This window comes from Petaurus breviceps, unplaced genomic scaffold (genome assembly GCF_028583685.1).
Source record: "Petaurus breviceps papuanus isolate PSGF00001 unplaced genomic scaffold, PetGlider_PUasm1.0 180, whole genome shotgun sequence".
In the NCBI taxonomy this organism is placed as follows: domain Eukaryota; kingdom Metazoa; phylum Chordata; class Mammalia; order Diprotodontia; family Petauridae; genus Petaurus; species Petaurus breviceps.
The window spans coordinates 1242643-1259067 of record NW_027185782.1 but is presented as its reverse complement, the minus strand read 5'-3'; the positions used below and the strand labels follow the sequence as shown (position 1 = coordinate 1259067).

The window sequence follows — 16425 nt, the reverse complement described above, 5'->3', positions numbered from 1 at the left end:
TGCTTCTTTCAGGTGATCCCACCAAAGGAATGGAAACCTAGGAAAACTTATGATGACATTGATGACATGGTGATTCCAGCTCCCATTCAGCAGGTGGTGACAGGACAGTCTGGTTTATTTACCCAATATAACATACAGAAGAAACCCATGACAGTGGGAGATTATCGGCGCTTGGCCAACAGTGAAAAGTATGTTAACCAGCCCAGAGATTTATTATGAGAATTTCCCTTTTCATTGGGTAGCAAGGAAACAGTGTCCAAGTGTTACTCCTCAGTAGCCAAATGAGATTGGGTGGGAGATTAACTGAACGTGAACCCCCCAATTTTAGGACTGTATGGGATGAGTTCAAATCCTACTTCAGATGCTTGCTTTCTGTGTGACATTGGGAAAGTTACATATTTCACTTGGGCCTCAGTATGGGTAAGGAATTATATTTGTCATGTTTTTTTTATATAAATAAATATATAACAATATATATTTATTTATATAAAAATATAAAAAATATTTTATAAATATAAAATATATTTGTCATATATTGTCATTATATTTGTCATCCTTCTTCTCCTCGTCATCATGTCAGTACTGTTATTCCCAAGGGATAGTATGTTGTGCCATTAACAATTGAGTAGTTTATGTTAATTATTTTTACTGTTATTTGTCTTTATGACTTGGCATTATCTAGAAGTATCCAGAGGCTGAGTCACAATTTGTCAAAATGACATGAAACAGAATCTTCGTGAGGTGGGAAGTTGCATTAGATGATCTCTCAGATCTTTTCCAACTATCAGATTTTATGGTGATAGTTTTCTTCCCTTTTTACAAGAGTACTTTTGGCAAACCTAACTCAACAGTACTCTTTCTTTAAAAGATTTATAATTTCATCAGTGCGGACCCTTAGTTGATATTGTTTATTAATCAGTGGGGACTCAGGTGAGAGAAGAGGAGAATTGTGGGGAATTCCTTATCTGCCTAGTTAATTTTCTATTTATCCAGGCTGGTCTTTGGGTGACAGGCAAAAAACCTACATTTTCTAGCAGAACTTGTGCTCAGTTAGGATAGTTTTTGAGAGAGGAGAGAACATTTCCAACATGTTGAGGCACTTGTATGACTTGGTGGTGATGACTAAATCATAGGAAAAGAGGGGACATTAAAATTCATACATTGTGTTTCATTTCTCTGACCAAGGCTCAGAAGGCATCATGGCTTTGGTCTTCATCGTTGGTCTTCATTATGACAGGATTGAACAAAATTATTCTGCATTCAGTTATTTGAAGACATATTATGTAGAAAGAGCAGATGTGTAATATAGCTACAAAAGGAAGAGGTTAGGGTGAACTTTCTAACAACTATAGAGTTATCCACAAGGTTTATTTAGAATGGATTTCTTTGAAAAATAACTCTCCATCCCTAGAAATGTTCAAGGAGAAGCTTAATGATCCCTTGTCAGTGATGCTGTTCAAGGGATTCTGGTACTGGTTGGGAGCTTTGCATAGGTCATAGGACCATAGGATTTAGCACTGGAAGAGATTCTTTGAAGTCATCTTGTCCAGTTTCTCACTGTACAGATGAATAGACAGTCCCTAAGAGACCAAGTGACTTGTCAGGGTCACACTGGTACTAAATAGCAGGGTCAGGGGATGACCTCAGTATCTCTAACTCAGATCCATCCAGGATTTTTGCTTCTAATACAAGACCTCTGAGGTATAAGTCCCAATGGCATATCCTGCCCCAGACTCTGGCACAGTCTGGTCTTGCCCATCTGTCTACTAGCAAACTTGAGAATCCTCTGATAAGACATCATGATAGCTTTGTCAGGGAGAATTGAGACCTTTTGGAGCAGTAATTTGCAAATTCAGCTTTATGGATTCCTTAAGGGTTACTTTCAGCAGCATATATGGGAATGAAGTCACAGATGACAGAGACAGCTTTGAGGCTTAATGACTCTCTTATTGGTTCTATTTCATTAGGTATTGTACTCCTCGACACCAAGACTTTGAAGATCTGGAGCGTAAATACTGGAAGAACCTGACTTTTGTGTCACCGATTTATGGCGCTGATATCAGTGGTTCTTTATATGATGCAGTAAGTGTGTTTTATAAATCATTCCCAATGTCTAAGCCACTGAATAGATGTACTTTGTTTTAAGATAGGTTCCCAATTGGTCTGTTAGAAATCATTGGCTTATGTCCAGGTTATACCACTTAGTAACTAGTGTAGGTTCCTTCTATCCCTCCTTCCCCACCTTGAGAGAGAAGGCTGATTTCTATGATCTCTCCATTGCCTTTACCCACTTAAAAAATAAAAAAATTCCCCAATTAACAGGGATATATTTTGCACCTTCATTGAATCACCACTCTGTTGGTTAGTGGGGCAGTGTGCCTCCTTGTGGTCCTCTGGAATCATGTTTGGTCACTTGGTCAGTAAACATTGATTAAGCATCTACTTTTTCCTGGCACTGTGCTAAGTGCTGGGGATAGTGCCCTCAAGATTACAATCTAATGTGGGAGACAGCATACAGAAGAAAGCTGAAAGGATTAGAAGGGAGAGATACCATCTGGAAGGGAGGACAGGATGATGGAGAAGTCTTAAGAGGGTATAGCCAGATGGGAAATAGCCTTGGTGCTGCCTTAAATGGTGGTTCTGGGAGAATTCTCCATCTGTATTCACCCTCTCCATTCAGAGGGAAAGGTTCCAGGGGAAGAGGGTAGTGATGAAGTACAGTGCTAGCGCCGATATGATCTTGCAGAATGAAGAAATTCTAGGGCATGATGAACTCTAGAGAAGTACAGTGCAGAAATGGGGAAAAATGCAACAAATACCCATTAAATGTGTACTATGTGGAGAATGTTCTGCTGCTTCTAGGAGACATATTTAAGTTAGTATAAGACACGTTTCCTGTTCTCAGCAAGCTTATGGTTTAATTAGGAAAGGGGGCTAAGATGCCAACACAGAGTAATAATATAGAACTTTACCCAGTGAGTACACTAAGGAGGTATTAACAGTGCTGAGTGAGACTTAAAAGACTAAAGGGAGCACGTGGGAATGAGAAAAGGCATCTTTAAGGTGGTGGTATTTTAGTTGCGTGTTAAACGTGGGAATTTAGTAGACAAAAAGAGAGAAAGAAGACATCTCAGGCAGAGAACACAGCTCAGAGGCCTGGAGGAGGAAAGAGCACAGAATTTTTCAGTGGGACTAAATTCTTGGATGATGAGGGCAGGTAGCATTGAAATAAGGCAGGAATATTTGAGTGTTACAGGTTGTAGTGGCCCTTAAATGCTAGGTAGGACTATTTTAACTGTATTCTGAAGGTAATAGGGAGTCATTGGAGATTTTTAAGCAGAGTGGTGGCATAATTAGATTTATTCTTTCAATGACAATGATGGATTACAGGAGAGAGGAGGTAGAACTGGCTACTCTAGCATTCTAGGCATGTGATTGTGAGGTCTTTTTTTTTTTTTTTTTAAAGCAATCAGGGTTAAGTAACTTGCTCAAGGTTACATGCCCAGTTATTTTTGTGTAGGTGGCAAGTATCTGAGGCCGGAACCGATCCCAGGTCTCCTGATGTTGGGGCCAGCGCTCTTACTCACTGTGCCACCTGGCTGCCCCAAACAAATGCTCCTCCTTGGGGAATTGAACCCTGGTCATCTGCATGACAGGCGGAGATACTCACCACTGTGCTAACGAGGATGTGAGGTCTTATAAGAGCCTGACTGCTGTAAGAATAGAGAAGAAACAATTTGCCATGCTCTGGCTGTTTTGCACACCTACATCTAACCTAGCTGACTAAAAAAGCAAACACAGTGAAAGTTTGAAGGAGCAAAGGCATTGGGTCAGGCTCCTCTTTTTAAAAAATTATTGTCTTTAACAGTCATTTAAAATTTTTTTGAGTTCCAAATTTTTTCCTCCAATTATTCCCCCAACCCATTTGAGAAGGCAAGTAATATGATTATTATACATGTGAAGTAATGCAAAACATATTTCCATATTAGCCATGTTGTAAAAAAAAATATATATATATATATAAAGTTAAAAAAAGTTTTTTGATCTATATTAAAGATCTTATCAGTTCTCTGGAGGTAGAGAGCATTTTTCATCATGAATTCTTTGGAGCTATCTTGGGTCATTATCTTGATCAGAATAGCTAAGTCATAGCTGATTACTGTTACCATAGTGTTGTTACTGTGTACAATATTCTTCTGATTTTCCTAACTTTGCCTTAATTTATATAAATTTTTCCAGGTTTTTCTGAAACCATCTTCTTTATTATTTCTTATAGCATACTAATAGTCCATCATAATCCTTTTTTTTTTTTTAAAGCAATCGGGGTTAAGTAACTTGCTCTAGGTTCCACGGCCAGTTATTTCTGGGTGTGGTGCTGAGTATCTGAGCCTGTATTTGATCCGGGTCATCCCGACACTGGAGCCGGTGCTCTTACTTGCTGAGCCACCTGGCCGCCCCAAGTCCATCACAATCCTATGCCACAACTTGTTCAGCCATTCTGCTTTTGGTCATTCCCTCAATTTCCAGTTCTTTGCCACCACAGAAAGAACTACTTTAAATATTTTTGTACATATAAGTCCTTTTTCCTTTCCTTTGGTCCCTTTGGGATATAGATCTGGTATCTTTGGGTCAAAGGGTATGCATTTCCAGAACTGTTGAATCAATTCCCAGCTCCACTAGCAGTGCATTATTGTCCCTGTTTTTTTCACATCCCCTCCAGCATTTGTCATTTTCCTTTTCTTTGGCTTTTGATTCACATTTTGCTTTGCTTTGCAGACAAGCAGTTTACTTAATTGGAGAAGCAGTCAAGCCCACAATTAAAAACCATTTTAAAGGGGCAGTCAGGTAGCACAGCGAGTAAGGGCACCACTCCAGTGTCGGGATGACCTTGGGATCAAATCTGGGCTCAGATACTCAGCACCACGCCCAGAAATAACTGGCTGGGTAACCTTGAGCAAGTTACTTAACCCTGATTGCTTTAAAAAAAAAAATAAAGTGTTATAAAAACCATTTTAAAAATATTTGAGTTGGTGGTATGGAGAATGTTTGTTGTTGTTGTTGAGTTCTTTAAGTTGTGTCCGACTCATTGTGACCCCATTTGGGCTTTTCTTGGCAAAGATACTGGGGTGGTTTGCCGTTGCTTTCTCTAATTCATTTTACAGATAAGGAAACTGAAACAAACAGGGTAAAGTGACTTGCCCAGGCAGTAAGTATCTGAGGCCAGATTTGAACTCAGGAAGAGATGACTCTTCTGACTCCAGGCTGGTGTAGCAGCAAGTACCCCAGGGTGGCTGCCAACACAGGTTCTTGGATCTGCTTTATTAAAGGAAAGCAACTCAAAATGGGTTAACAAGCTTACTTTAATCAGTCAAACATATGTATCGTTTACCTAGCTCAGGGGAAAAAGGTCAGCACCCCGAACTTCAGACTATATAGACAGAATTATCAAGACAGAAAAACAGATCAAGTAGACAGTTTCCAAACTGTCCAACCATTCCATTCATACCAAATCAACATCTGGGTTTTTCAAAGTTGAGGTGGGGCTCTCAACAACGGCTTCCCAGAATCCAGATCAAATCACAGAACACTTCTCAAAGTGAGCCCCAAAACAAAGCTACACATCAGGGCTTCTATAGCCTTCTCCTGGCTCAGAGAATGTAACAACCTTATTGACTCACTGGCCAATCAAGAGGTATCTACTGAAAAACAAGCCTCCTACCCCAGGCTCCAGGTGCACTTTAGCCTAGGGGCAGGAAAGATCTTAAAAATTTACATTCCCATTACAGCTGGTACTCTATCCACAGTGTTACCTAGCTGCTCTTTAGAGGACATAGTTATAATAATAATAGATTGAATTTGTACAGTTATGGTTCACAAAGTTATTTTACAAGATCTTGATCCTGTGAGATAGAGAGTGCAATCATCACTATTTTACAGATGAGAAATCTGCTGGGAGAGGAGGGGAGAGCCAAGACAGCAATTCCTCATGTACCAAAGGGCTTGTTCTAGACTTTGAGTTCTCTTAGATCAGTTCTGCCTTCAGAAAAGGAAGACATTAAAATAACTGAACTCTTAGGTGATAAAAGTTTGTGACTGTTTTCTCAGCAGTCCAAAGTTAAGGCTTGCTATGAACACAATATCATTGTTTCTCAGTAATAAAAGTAATCATGTGTTATGTGCTTATTTGCTAAGCACTTCCTTCACATTGATGCTTGGCAGAAGTTGGGGGTGGGGCGGGGGGTAAGGGTTTGGAAACCTTGTGGTTTTCTCAGGTCCTTCTTGGAAAACCAACCATATATATCTGCCAGTAGCACAGAGGAAAATGAACTTTTGGCAACCTGGTTATCAGCATCTGAGACAAAAAATTTCACTTTACATTTAAAGTGAAATTTTTTTTTTTCAAGGAATGAATATACTTTTCTGCTAATTCAATTTACTTTTCAGTTCAACTAATTTTAAATTTAAGAAATGTCTTATTTTTGTGTGCATAGCCTATAGAAAGTTAAGGTAAAATCAGGTGTCTGTCTTGAAACTCACAATAAGCTTTTTAGAAGACAAAAATGAATGTAGGTGTTTGTGGCCCATGGGGCATTGTGTTTAGAGAGTGTGCTAGGTTCCAGGCTGCAGTGAGTATGAGACCCTCGCTCTGTGACTTCTGTATGTTTTCTTTATCTGTGGAGACTTACACATCTCAGGACTAAATTAGTTCTTTTTGTTTGTGTTAGATTTCCAACCATTTTGAAGCCATTCTTCTATTTTGACAGTTAGAATCAATTATGTTATTAAGCAATTAGAGTGCTTTTATATGCAACAAATAAGTGTACAGAGTAAACACATGGGGTATGAGTTGCTGTTTATATTGAGTTGTGAAAAAGAGCAGGTTCTGTATATTTAATTATGTTTATAAAAAGTTTAAAAAAGGATACCAAATTCTGATCCATAGATTATTATAGAAGAACAGACAAGTTGATTGTCAGGTGAGATCAAAGGGGAGATCTTGATTTACCCAGAGGGATCTTCTGGGATATGACAGCAATCAAGGTGAACTTTCCAGAGGTTCATAACCTTTTAGTATCAGTGACCTTGTTTTTTTAAAGTGGTTTGATAATTGTATTTCAGTATTTATCCTGTGTATTTTATTGTATATATTTAAAAAACATCATGGTGGGAGGGAGTGGGGTGGCCTAGGCTTTGCTAGCCTTCTAGAGGGCACCATGACACAAAGAAGGTGATGAACTTCTGCTTTAAAAGATAGGTAGGAAGTTATTCCAGGCATGGGAAGAGCATGAGCAAAGGGATGAAAAATATGGAAGATTCCGGGGATATTTGGGGGACAGAGATTGGGATGAAAAATATGGAAGATTCTGGGGATATTTGGGGGACAGAGATTGGTCCCTTTTGGAGCATGGAGCACAGGAAGTAGAGTAGTAGAGGAGATAAGGTTGGAAAGAGCTGAGGAGGGACTTGTAGAGTGTTTTGATAATAGGCAGAAGATCTTGAACTTGACTCTGTAGGTAATAGTGAACCCCTAAATTTTTTTGAGCCAAGACATTTTACAAGATATATGTAGAAGATGGTGTTGGTGTAGATATAGAATGGAGAGTGTGAGGGGTCAGTGGTTAAAGCGAGAAGACTTGTAAGGCTATTGCTGTTGTCTAGCTGGGCAGTCATCAGCATCTTTATTAGGCTGGTGGTAATGACTCAGTGACCTCCGAGGGCCCTTCTAGATCTATAACTCTGTTGCTGGGATTCTCCACAAGAGAATAGTGTAGAGGAGATGGAGGTGAGAAACATGGTGGAGAGAGAATATGCAGGTCACAACTGCTGAGGTAAAGGGTGAGAAAAAGGGGAGGATCAAAGGCAACTTCAGTAGTTCATCTGCATGGGAGTTGCTCTTAGTCTAGGGGTGCATGCCTCTGTGATAGACAGAGTTTACTTTTCTTTGGGAAAGCCCTTTGAAGGGAAACTTAGGAGGTAGGATATTTTTGTAAAAGAAATTAATTTTTAGTTTTCAACATTCACTTCCATAAGATTTTGAGTTACAAATTTTTTCTCCCTTCCTCTCTTCCACCCTCCCCCTCCCATGTGCCATTTGATATAGGTTCTACATAAACATTAATATTAAACATTTTCACATTAGTCATATTGTGCAGAAGAATTACAACCAATGGGAGGAGCCATGAGAAAGAAGAACATAAACCCTGGGGTGGCTAGGTGGCGCAGTGAATAGAATATCGGCCCTAGAGAGGGGAACCTGAATTCAAATACAGCCTCAGACACTTAACACTTACTAGGTGTGTGACCTTGGGCAAGTCACTTAACCCCGATTGCCCTGCCTACCCCCTCCAAAAAAGCAAAAAAAAGAAAGAAAAAAAAAGAGAGCAAATAGTATGCTTTGATCTGCATTCAGACTCCATAATTCTTTTTCTAGCTGTGGATAGCATTTTGCATCATGCATCTTTTGGAGTTGTCTTAGGTCCTTGCATTGCTGAAAAGAGCTAAGTCTATCGAAGTTAGTCATCTGCATGATGTTGCTGTTATAGGAAGTAGAACATTGAGTCATTCTATTTTTCCATACCATGTTATCTGTCTAAAATGAAGATCCTGGCTGATGTCTGCATTGCAAGAATAGCATGAGGCTGAGTACTGAGAACTTTGGAACAAAGGTATTCTCTCCATTCAGCCCAGCAGAACACCGTAGCTGCCCATCCCCTCCCACCCTCATCCAGTATAACTTCCATTTTGTAAAGAATTATAGTGTGCTTCATTCTTTAAGAAAACAAACTTTATGTCCTTTGATATTAGACTGGCTGTCTTGTTTTCCCTCACATACAACATTTCATCTCCTGTTCCTTTGACTTTGTACTAGCTGTCCTCCCCGTCTAGTCCCTCTGCTTCACAGAATCCCTCCCTTCCTACAACATAGCATAAACACCACCTGCTTTATAAACCCTCTCCTGATCTCCCCCACTCCTAGTGCTTTCCCTTCCCAACTACCTTGTATTTAATTATTTCGCATATATTTGTATTTATTAACTTTTTGCTGTTATCTGCAAGCATATACCATACAAGTACAAATCTACTTGTTGTGACTCCCCCTTTAGAATGAAAGCTCATTGTAAGTAAAGATTGTTTCATTTTTTGTACTTATTTCCAATGTCCTCCACAGTAACCTTGCACAAAGAACACACTTGATAAAATGTTTGTTGAGTTATTGACATCTCCATCTAGATGTTAGGGTCAACATGTCCAAAACAACTCCCTCCCTTCTTCCTCCAAACTTCCATATGTCTGTGGAATGTATCATCTTTCCAGTTAACCATGTTTGCACCCTCAGATTCATCCTTGGGACTTCTTGCTCTTAGAACTTCTTATCAGTTCTGCTTCCATGACATTTCCTCCATCTGTCTCCTCTCCACTCATGATCAGCAATCACCCTGGTTCACGCCCTCATCACCTTTTGCCTAGACTGCAGGTGTGAGGAACCTGTATCCTTGAGGCCACATGTGGCCCTCTAGGTCCTCAAGGGCAGCCCTTTGACTGAATCTTTAATAAAAGGATTTGTTTTGTAAAACTTGGACACAGGCAGAAGGCTACAATGTGGCCTGGAGGCTGTAGGTTTCCGCATCCCTGCCCTAGGGTATTAGAAAAACTTCCCAATTGGTTTCTCCACACTAATCCATTTAAAAAAAAAAACATTTTTATGTAAAGTTTTGAGTTCCAAATTCTCTCTCTTCCCTCTCCCTGAGATGGCAAGCAATTAGATATAGGTTACACATGTGCAGTCATGTAAAACATTTCCATATTAGTAATTTTTTACAATAAGACTCGAATAAAAGAAAAAGTTTTTTTTCTCTGGAGGCAGCATGTTTCATCATTAGTCTTTTGGGATTGTCTTGGATCATTATATTGCTGAGAGTAGCTAAGTCATTCACAGTTCTTTATCAAACAGTATTGCTGTTACTGTGTACGTTTTCTTGATTTTGTTCACTTCATTGTGCATCAGCTCATGTAAGTCTTATCCAGGTTTTTCTGAAATCATCCTGCTTATCATTTCATGTTGCATAATAATATTCCATCATAATCATATACCATATCTTATTCAGCCATTCCTCAAGTGGTGGGCGTCCCTTCAATTTCTAATTCTTAGCCACCACAAAAAGAGCTGTTATAAATATTTTTATGTAAATAGGTCCTTTTTCCTATTTTGGATGTCTTTGGGATATAGACCTAGTAGTGATATTGCTGGATCAAAGGGTGTGCAGTTTTATAGCCCTTTAGGCATATGGTTGGATTAGCATGCACTAATCCATTCTTTTTTTTGCTTATTTTTGGGAGGGCAATTGTGGTTAAGTGACTTGCCCAATGTCACACGCCTAGTTTTTGTGTTAGGGGTGTCTGAGGCAGGATTTGAACTCAGGTCCTCCTGACTCCAGGGGTGGTGCTCTAGTCACTGCACCACCTAGCTGCCCCACACCAATCCACTCTTGATAGAATTGCTAAAATAATCCTCAGGCACAGTGCTCAAGAAGATTCAGTGGATTCCCTGTTTGTTGTTGATGTGTTTTTCAGTCATGTCTGACTCTTCCTGAACCCATTTGGGGTTTTCTTGTCAAAAATACTGCAGTGATTTGCCGTTTCCTTTTCCGGCTCATTTTATAGATGAGGAAACTGAGGCAAACAGGGTTAAGTGACTTTCCCAGGGTCATACAGCTGGTAAGTGTCTGAGGCCATATTTGAACTTAAGAAGATGAGTCTTCCTGATTCCAGGCCAGGCTCTCTCTCCACAATACCTACCCCCCACTCTGTATTCTTTCTAGGATAAAATGCATGCTCCTCAGCATAGCTCTTAAAGCCTAACTACAGTTTACTTCCAAGGCTTACTTCACACTGCTCCCTTTCTCATATGCACATCCTGTGTTTTCACCAAATCAACCCACTTCACTGTTCTTTGAGCTGAGAATTCCATCTCCTCCCCCCCCATTTTCACAAGCATTCCCCATGTTTGGAATTCATTCTCTCCTCACCTCTGCCTTGTGTAATCCTTGGCTCCCTTTAAGGGCTGTCTGATCTTAGTTGCCATGTCTTATAGAATCTCTTTCCTCATCCTCCCTTTTCCTCCAGCTCTCTTGTATTTGCTTATGTGAATAAGTGTTACATGGAGGTTGTGTGATGATAGGGGAATTTGCTTGGTGTCAAGACAAGTTGGCAAGGATTTAGGAAGCACTTTCCATATACCAGGCCTAGGTTGTACTAAACTACGGAATATAGATACAGACAGAAAGGAAGACATTCTTTGCTCTTAGGGCACTTGAATTTTAGTGGGAGAAGAGAATACATCTAGGGAAGGGAAAAAAGAGTTTGAGGGAGACTGGGAGAAAGTATCTGCCCAAAGTCCAGAGGATCTGCAGGTCAGCCATGAGAAGAAATGAGTCTGGCTGGCATCTGGGGAAGGGGCTGCAGGAGCCTCTTGTGCCTTCAGGCCCCTGTGGCATGGTGGAGAAGGCCTGGAGAATCAAGAAGGGAGCCTGCCTTGGAGGTGTCAAGACCTGGGCTTCAGTCTTGCTTCTGGCTATGAACCTGGCCAAATCACTAAACTCTCTACCTCAGGCAGTTCCCCCAGGTTTATCACCAAGTCACAGGGAGGGAACTACCAGAATTATAGGCTCTAAATGTTAATATGCCTTCGTGTGCCCTTCCCATTAGAATCCAAAGTCCATACTGCAGAGTTTGCTGCTCATTTTTGTCTTTTTGTCCCCAGGCCTAGCACATCGCTATGCACATAGTAGGTGCTTGAAAAATGCTTGTTGAATATTGACTCTTATCTGGTAGAATCTCTGTAGCATGAGGAGAGCTATATAATTGGCATGAAATAGTTGGAAATGATCTACAAATGATGAAACATTAATTCAGTGTGACTGCATGTGATTCTAGGCTGGATGAAATATATGTGGGCTTGTAATTGGTAGGTTACTGCATTAGATTGACTACTTCCTTCAGTTGCCTTTTCCATAATTTAGGGTGTCATCATTGTACACCTATCACTATTTAATCCTTAAGTCAGATGCAGGCCACTATCATCTGAGATGTTACAAAGGTAAAATCAACAGGATTTTTAAACTGAGTACGAACAAAAGTCAAAGGGAATGATTTTGATGGTCTGCCCTTTCTTTAGGATGTAGAGGAGTGGAATATTGGGAATTTGAACACCCTTTTGGATATGGTGGAACATGAATGTGGCATTATCATAGAAGGCGTGAACACTCCCTACCTGTACTTTGGGATGTGGAAAACAACCTTCGCTTGGCACACAGAAGACATGGATCTCTACAGTATCAATTACCTGCACTTTGGGGAGCCCAAATCTTGGTGAGTGAATTGAATCTTGCCTTGGTCCAGATCCAGCTTCAGAAGGAATTCTGTCATTGGTAAATAAAGAGAGTAAAGTTGTTAGGTGTTCATGTCTGATTGAGTGATTATCAGCCAGGGTGGGGGAGGAGTGCTAAGAATGTAATCTCAGGGGTGGAGGAAAGAGGAGAAGGGAAATGGCTCTCTGCCTTGCTCCCCTCCTTGATGTGCATCCCCAGAGCCTTCTCTTGCAGGGACTTGGATCAGGTAAAGCTTTACTGGTTTCTGATGGAGGAGCCCCATGGGAGTGGGGGGGGGGGGAAGGGGAGAGAGAGAGTGAGTGTGTGTGTGTGTGTGTGTGTGTAATGCCTTTTTTATCCAGCAATATCAAGAAATCAGGTGCTTTTTAGAAAAGCACAAAAGGAAAGTTATTTCATATCCAGCTTTTTTTATTTATAATTTGTCAGTAGAAATCTTTATAAGATGGGTTACATATTTGCCTGTCATTAAATTAAATAGACTGAGCATAATTCATTATGAAATTGAGTTATTATACTGTGTTATATGATAGTGTTGTCCTCAGTGGCTATTGAGAGAGTTATGTATTCACTGCTATATAAACTTGTACTTTTAAACTTTTCTTGCCCTCACTTCCTTTCTTCCTTCATATGACTTCCTGGACTTCCCCTTTTCTGACAAGTTCTTGCCTCTGTATTAAAAGCGGATGTTTTAACCTTGTTGGTCCATAAACTCATTTTACAGAGTTCTAGGATGATATGCTGTAGATGATGGCCTGAATGTGACTTTATGTTTTAAAAGCCATTTTCCTCCTTTGTGTGTGTGGGGCATTGTTCATGAATTCTGAGAAACCCCTCGTATAAGATTTCTCAGCTTTTCCATTTTGAAGAATATATTCTCAGCATCTAGCTCCATTTGCAGTTGCAAATGTACAGATATACTACCTTGTGTTTCTCACTAGGCTTTATTTAGTGTTCTGATACATGGCTTTTGATTTTGTTTCCTTTCTATAGGCAATTTTCACGGTTTTTATTGTTACTACTTAGAGGGAAAAAGAAATAAAAAGTTGTAGTCATTAATAAATTTTTGCCATATGGTTTGTGGGAACATATGCTTTGGAAATCAAAAGGATCTTAGAGATATTTTGTCCAGTTCCTTCATTTTATAGATGCAAAATATGAGGCCAATCGAGTTTATGTGACTTCAAGTTAATGCAGGTAAGTGGCAAAGTGTGGACTTGAAACCATGTCCATTGGCATCATCTAAAGCCAGTGTGTTCTGTACGAATGAGACAAACATAGCCAGACACATGGCTTGATTACAGACTTGTGAAAAGCCTACAGACAGATAAGTGACTTCTTAGGTCATTATTCCCCATCCCACTCCATCAGAGGCACTTATGAGTAGTGGAGAGAGCATCAGTGGTGGTGCTTCATTTCTCAACTCTGCCACCTCCATGATCCTGAGCAAATCCCTTTACTTCTCCCATTTTTAAGATTTCCCAGTCTATTAATGGGGATAACATTTGTGTTACCTACTTTCAAGGCATTTGAGAGAAACAATTTAGATAATGTGTTTGAAGCATTTTGTCATTCTCTAAATTGCTGTGGAACTCTCAGCCATTTTTATTGTTAGTACCTACCCCTTCCAGTAATCATTTTTTAAAGAAAAATTAATTCATAGATTTTACAGGTGACTGTGTCAAAAGTAGTAGTAGTTACTACTGCTCCAGGACTTGTTCTTCCTTGGGAAGGGAAGTGAAAAGGGAAGGGGTGTGTGTGTGTGTGTGTGTGTGTGTGTGTGTGTGTGTGTGTGTGTGTGTGTGCGTGCGCGTGCGCGCATGTGTGTGTCTGTGTGTGTGTTATGTCTGTATGTGAGCATATCTCTGTGCTATTGAGGGGGGGGTAGAGGGGGAAGGAAAATGAGAATGAATGTAAATGCTGTATCTAGGACATGTGTTCTTCCACAGTTTTTCAATATTGTTGTTGCATGAAAATAATAGCTTAAATGTCACTGTAGGAATGTTGATTTGGTAGCCTGTTGCTAGTAGGGGTTGTATTACCATCTTTTGACAAATACAGATTTCCTAGCAGGGAGGATCTTAAGGAATTTTGTCATCTTGTGTTAATTCATTCAGTATGTGTTAAGTGCCTGCTGTGTACATCAGATTATTGTGCTTGGCTCTAGAGGGAGAAAAAAAGTTATCAGATAGGATTGGTACCTCCAGGGATGATGTAGCACAAACATGGTAAATTCACAAGAGGTACAAACCAAGTCCTATGGGGGTAGATGTGGCTACTTATTATTGGCCCAAGTGTCATTCTGCACTGAGGAAAGGGAACAAGCATTTATTAAACATCTACTATGTACCAGGCATTGTGTAAAGCACTTTACAGATATTCTAATTTGATCCTCACAACAACTCTGGGAGGGAAATGCCATTATTATCCCCATTTTACCAGTTCAGGAAACAGAGGCAGGCATAGGTTAAATTCTTTTTTTTTTTTTTAAGCAATTGGGGTTAAGTAACTTGCTCAAGGTTACATGGCCAGTTATTTTGTGTGGGTGCCAAGTATCTGAGGCAGGAACTGATCCTGGGTCTCTCAACACTGGGGCTGGCGCTCTTACTCACTGCGCCACCTGGCCGCCCTGTAGGTTAAATTCTTAAACCCCATATGAGGTCATGACCCACAGTTTAAGAAGCACTGAAGGGGCCACGAGCAGAAAAAGTTTAAGAAGCCCTGGGTGATTTGCCAGAGTCATATTGCTAGGCAGTTTGGGAAATCTTCCTGATTTGAGGCCCATTGCTCCATTCTCTGCCCCATCATAGATATTGCTATTGAAATAATGAATACCCATCTTAGCCACAGTTGCAGTTTGTGGAAGATCTTGAAGGTCAGACAAAACTCTCTTTAATCTGACATCAATCTGGAGGGAAGTGGGATGGTAGGGCAGGCTGTCTATGAAAATTTCATGGTCTTTCAGATCTTAGCCTGCAAACACAGGTGGAGATGCATATAGGACCTGCCACAGCATTACAGTGTTTCTCATACATGGAAACATTGTCCTGGAATAAGGACACACACATATTTGGAGTATCTGCCTATGGCCCAGCCATCTCTACAAACCCCACAGACATACATATTATTCTGTAGCCAACCAGCAATGTTGGTGTTTTTCAGGCTAGCCTCCAGATGATCTCTTTTCGCCCCCCTCCTACCTCGTGCTTTCATTGTCTTCCTCTTACTACTATATTGACACTTTATGTCCCCTTCTTTTTTTTTAATATTCCTTACTTTTCATTTCCCTTCCGTTTCTCTTCCTCCATGTTTCCAGTTGTGTTATCTTTCCGGGCATTCATTTTCTCCTTGCTGGTTGTTCTCAGAGTGCTGCTGCCTTCTGTGAGAGACACATGTAGTAGATGTTGTCAGTTGTCAGGGTCCCTACAGCTTCTAACCCAGATATGCCAAAGAGATTAGAAAAGGGTTCAGATGATGTCAGATTTTGTGAAAGAGTAATCATCTATGTCATTTATTGACCTTAAGTTGTTGGCAAGTGGGTTAATGCACAAGACACATAAAACATAAGGAGGGAATTGTTTTCCTTTGCTCTCCTGATCTCTCTCTGTCTTAAGATAGTTATCTCTTCAACAACCTTATAGGTGTCATTTTAGGAATATTACCATCCCAGAAGTTTCTGTACTCCCTGCTTTCAGGCAGGAATAGACCGCTTGGGGGAGGGTAGAGAGACTAATGTCCTCATTAGGGCTATTGGCACCATGCACTGCTTTCTTTCTCTTAAACTCGACTGACTTGCCTCCTTGATTGTATAACAGCAGCATCCTGGGTAGGGGAGTTTGGTGGCCAGTTTGTTGATTGATCAAACATCTGTGCATAGGAATACCACTTAATCAACTATTAGATAGACAAAATTAATCCTTGTTCTTTACCTGGTTTCATAACATTGAAGAAGTTTCTTCCTGTTTTCCCTGCTATAAAATGAACAGAATAATTTTCATATAATGCTTCAAAGTTATTAGGAGAAAAGTGCCATGACGTT

At 40.2% G+C, this 16425-nt stretch overlaps 1 protein-coding gene across 9 annotated transcripts in view; it reads left to right on the top strand.

Moving 5' to 3' along the window:
* KDM4B (lysine demethylase 4B) overlaps window positions 1-16425 on the top strand; it is a 286229-nt gene that overhangs the window by 65924 nt on the left and 203880 nt on the right. For all 9 annotated transcript variants that reach the window (XM_069086768.1, XM_069086769.1, XM_069086770.1 and 6 more), the window contains 3 exons: window positions 13-188; window positions 1968-2082; window positions 12176-12369. In XM_069086768.1, the coding sequence (XP_068942869.1) occupies window positions 13-188; window positions 1968-2082; window positions 12176-12369 (485 nt within the window). The remainder of the gene's footprint in view (window positions 1-12; window positions 189-1967; window positions 2083-12175; window positions 12370-16425) is intronic.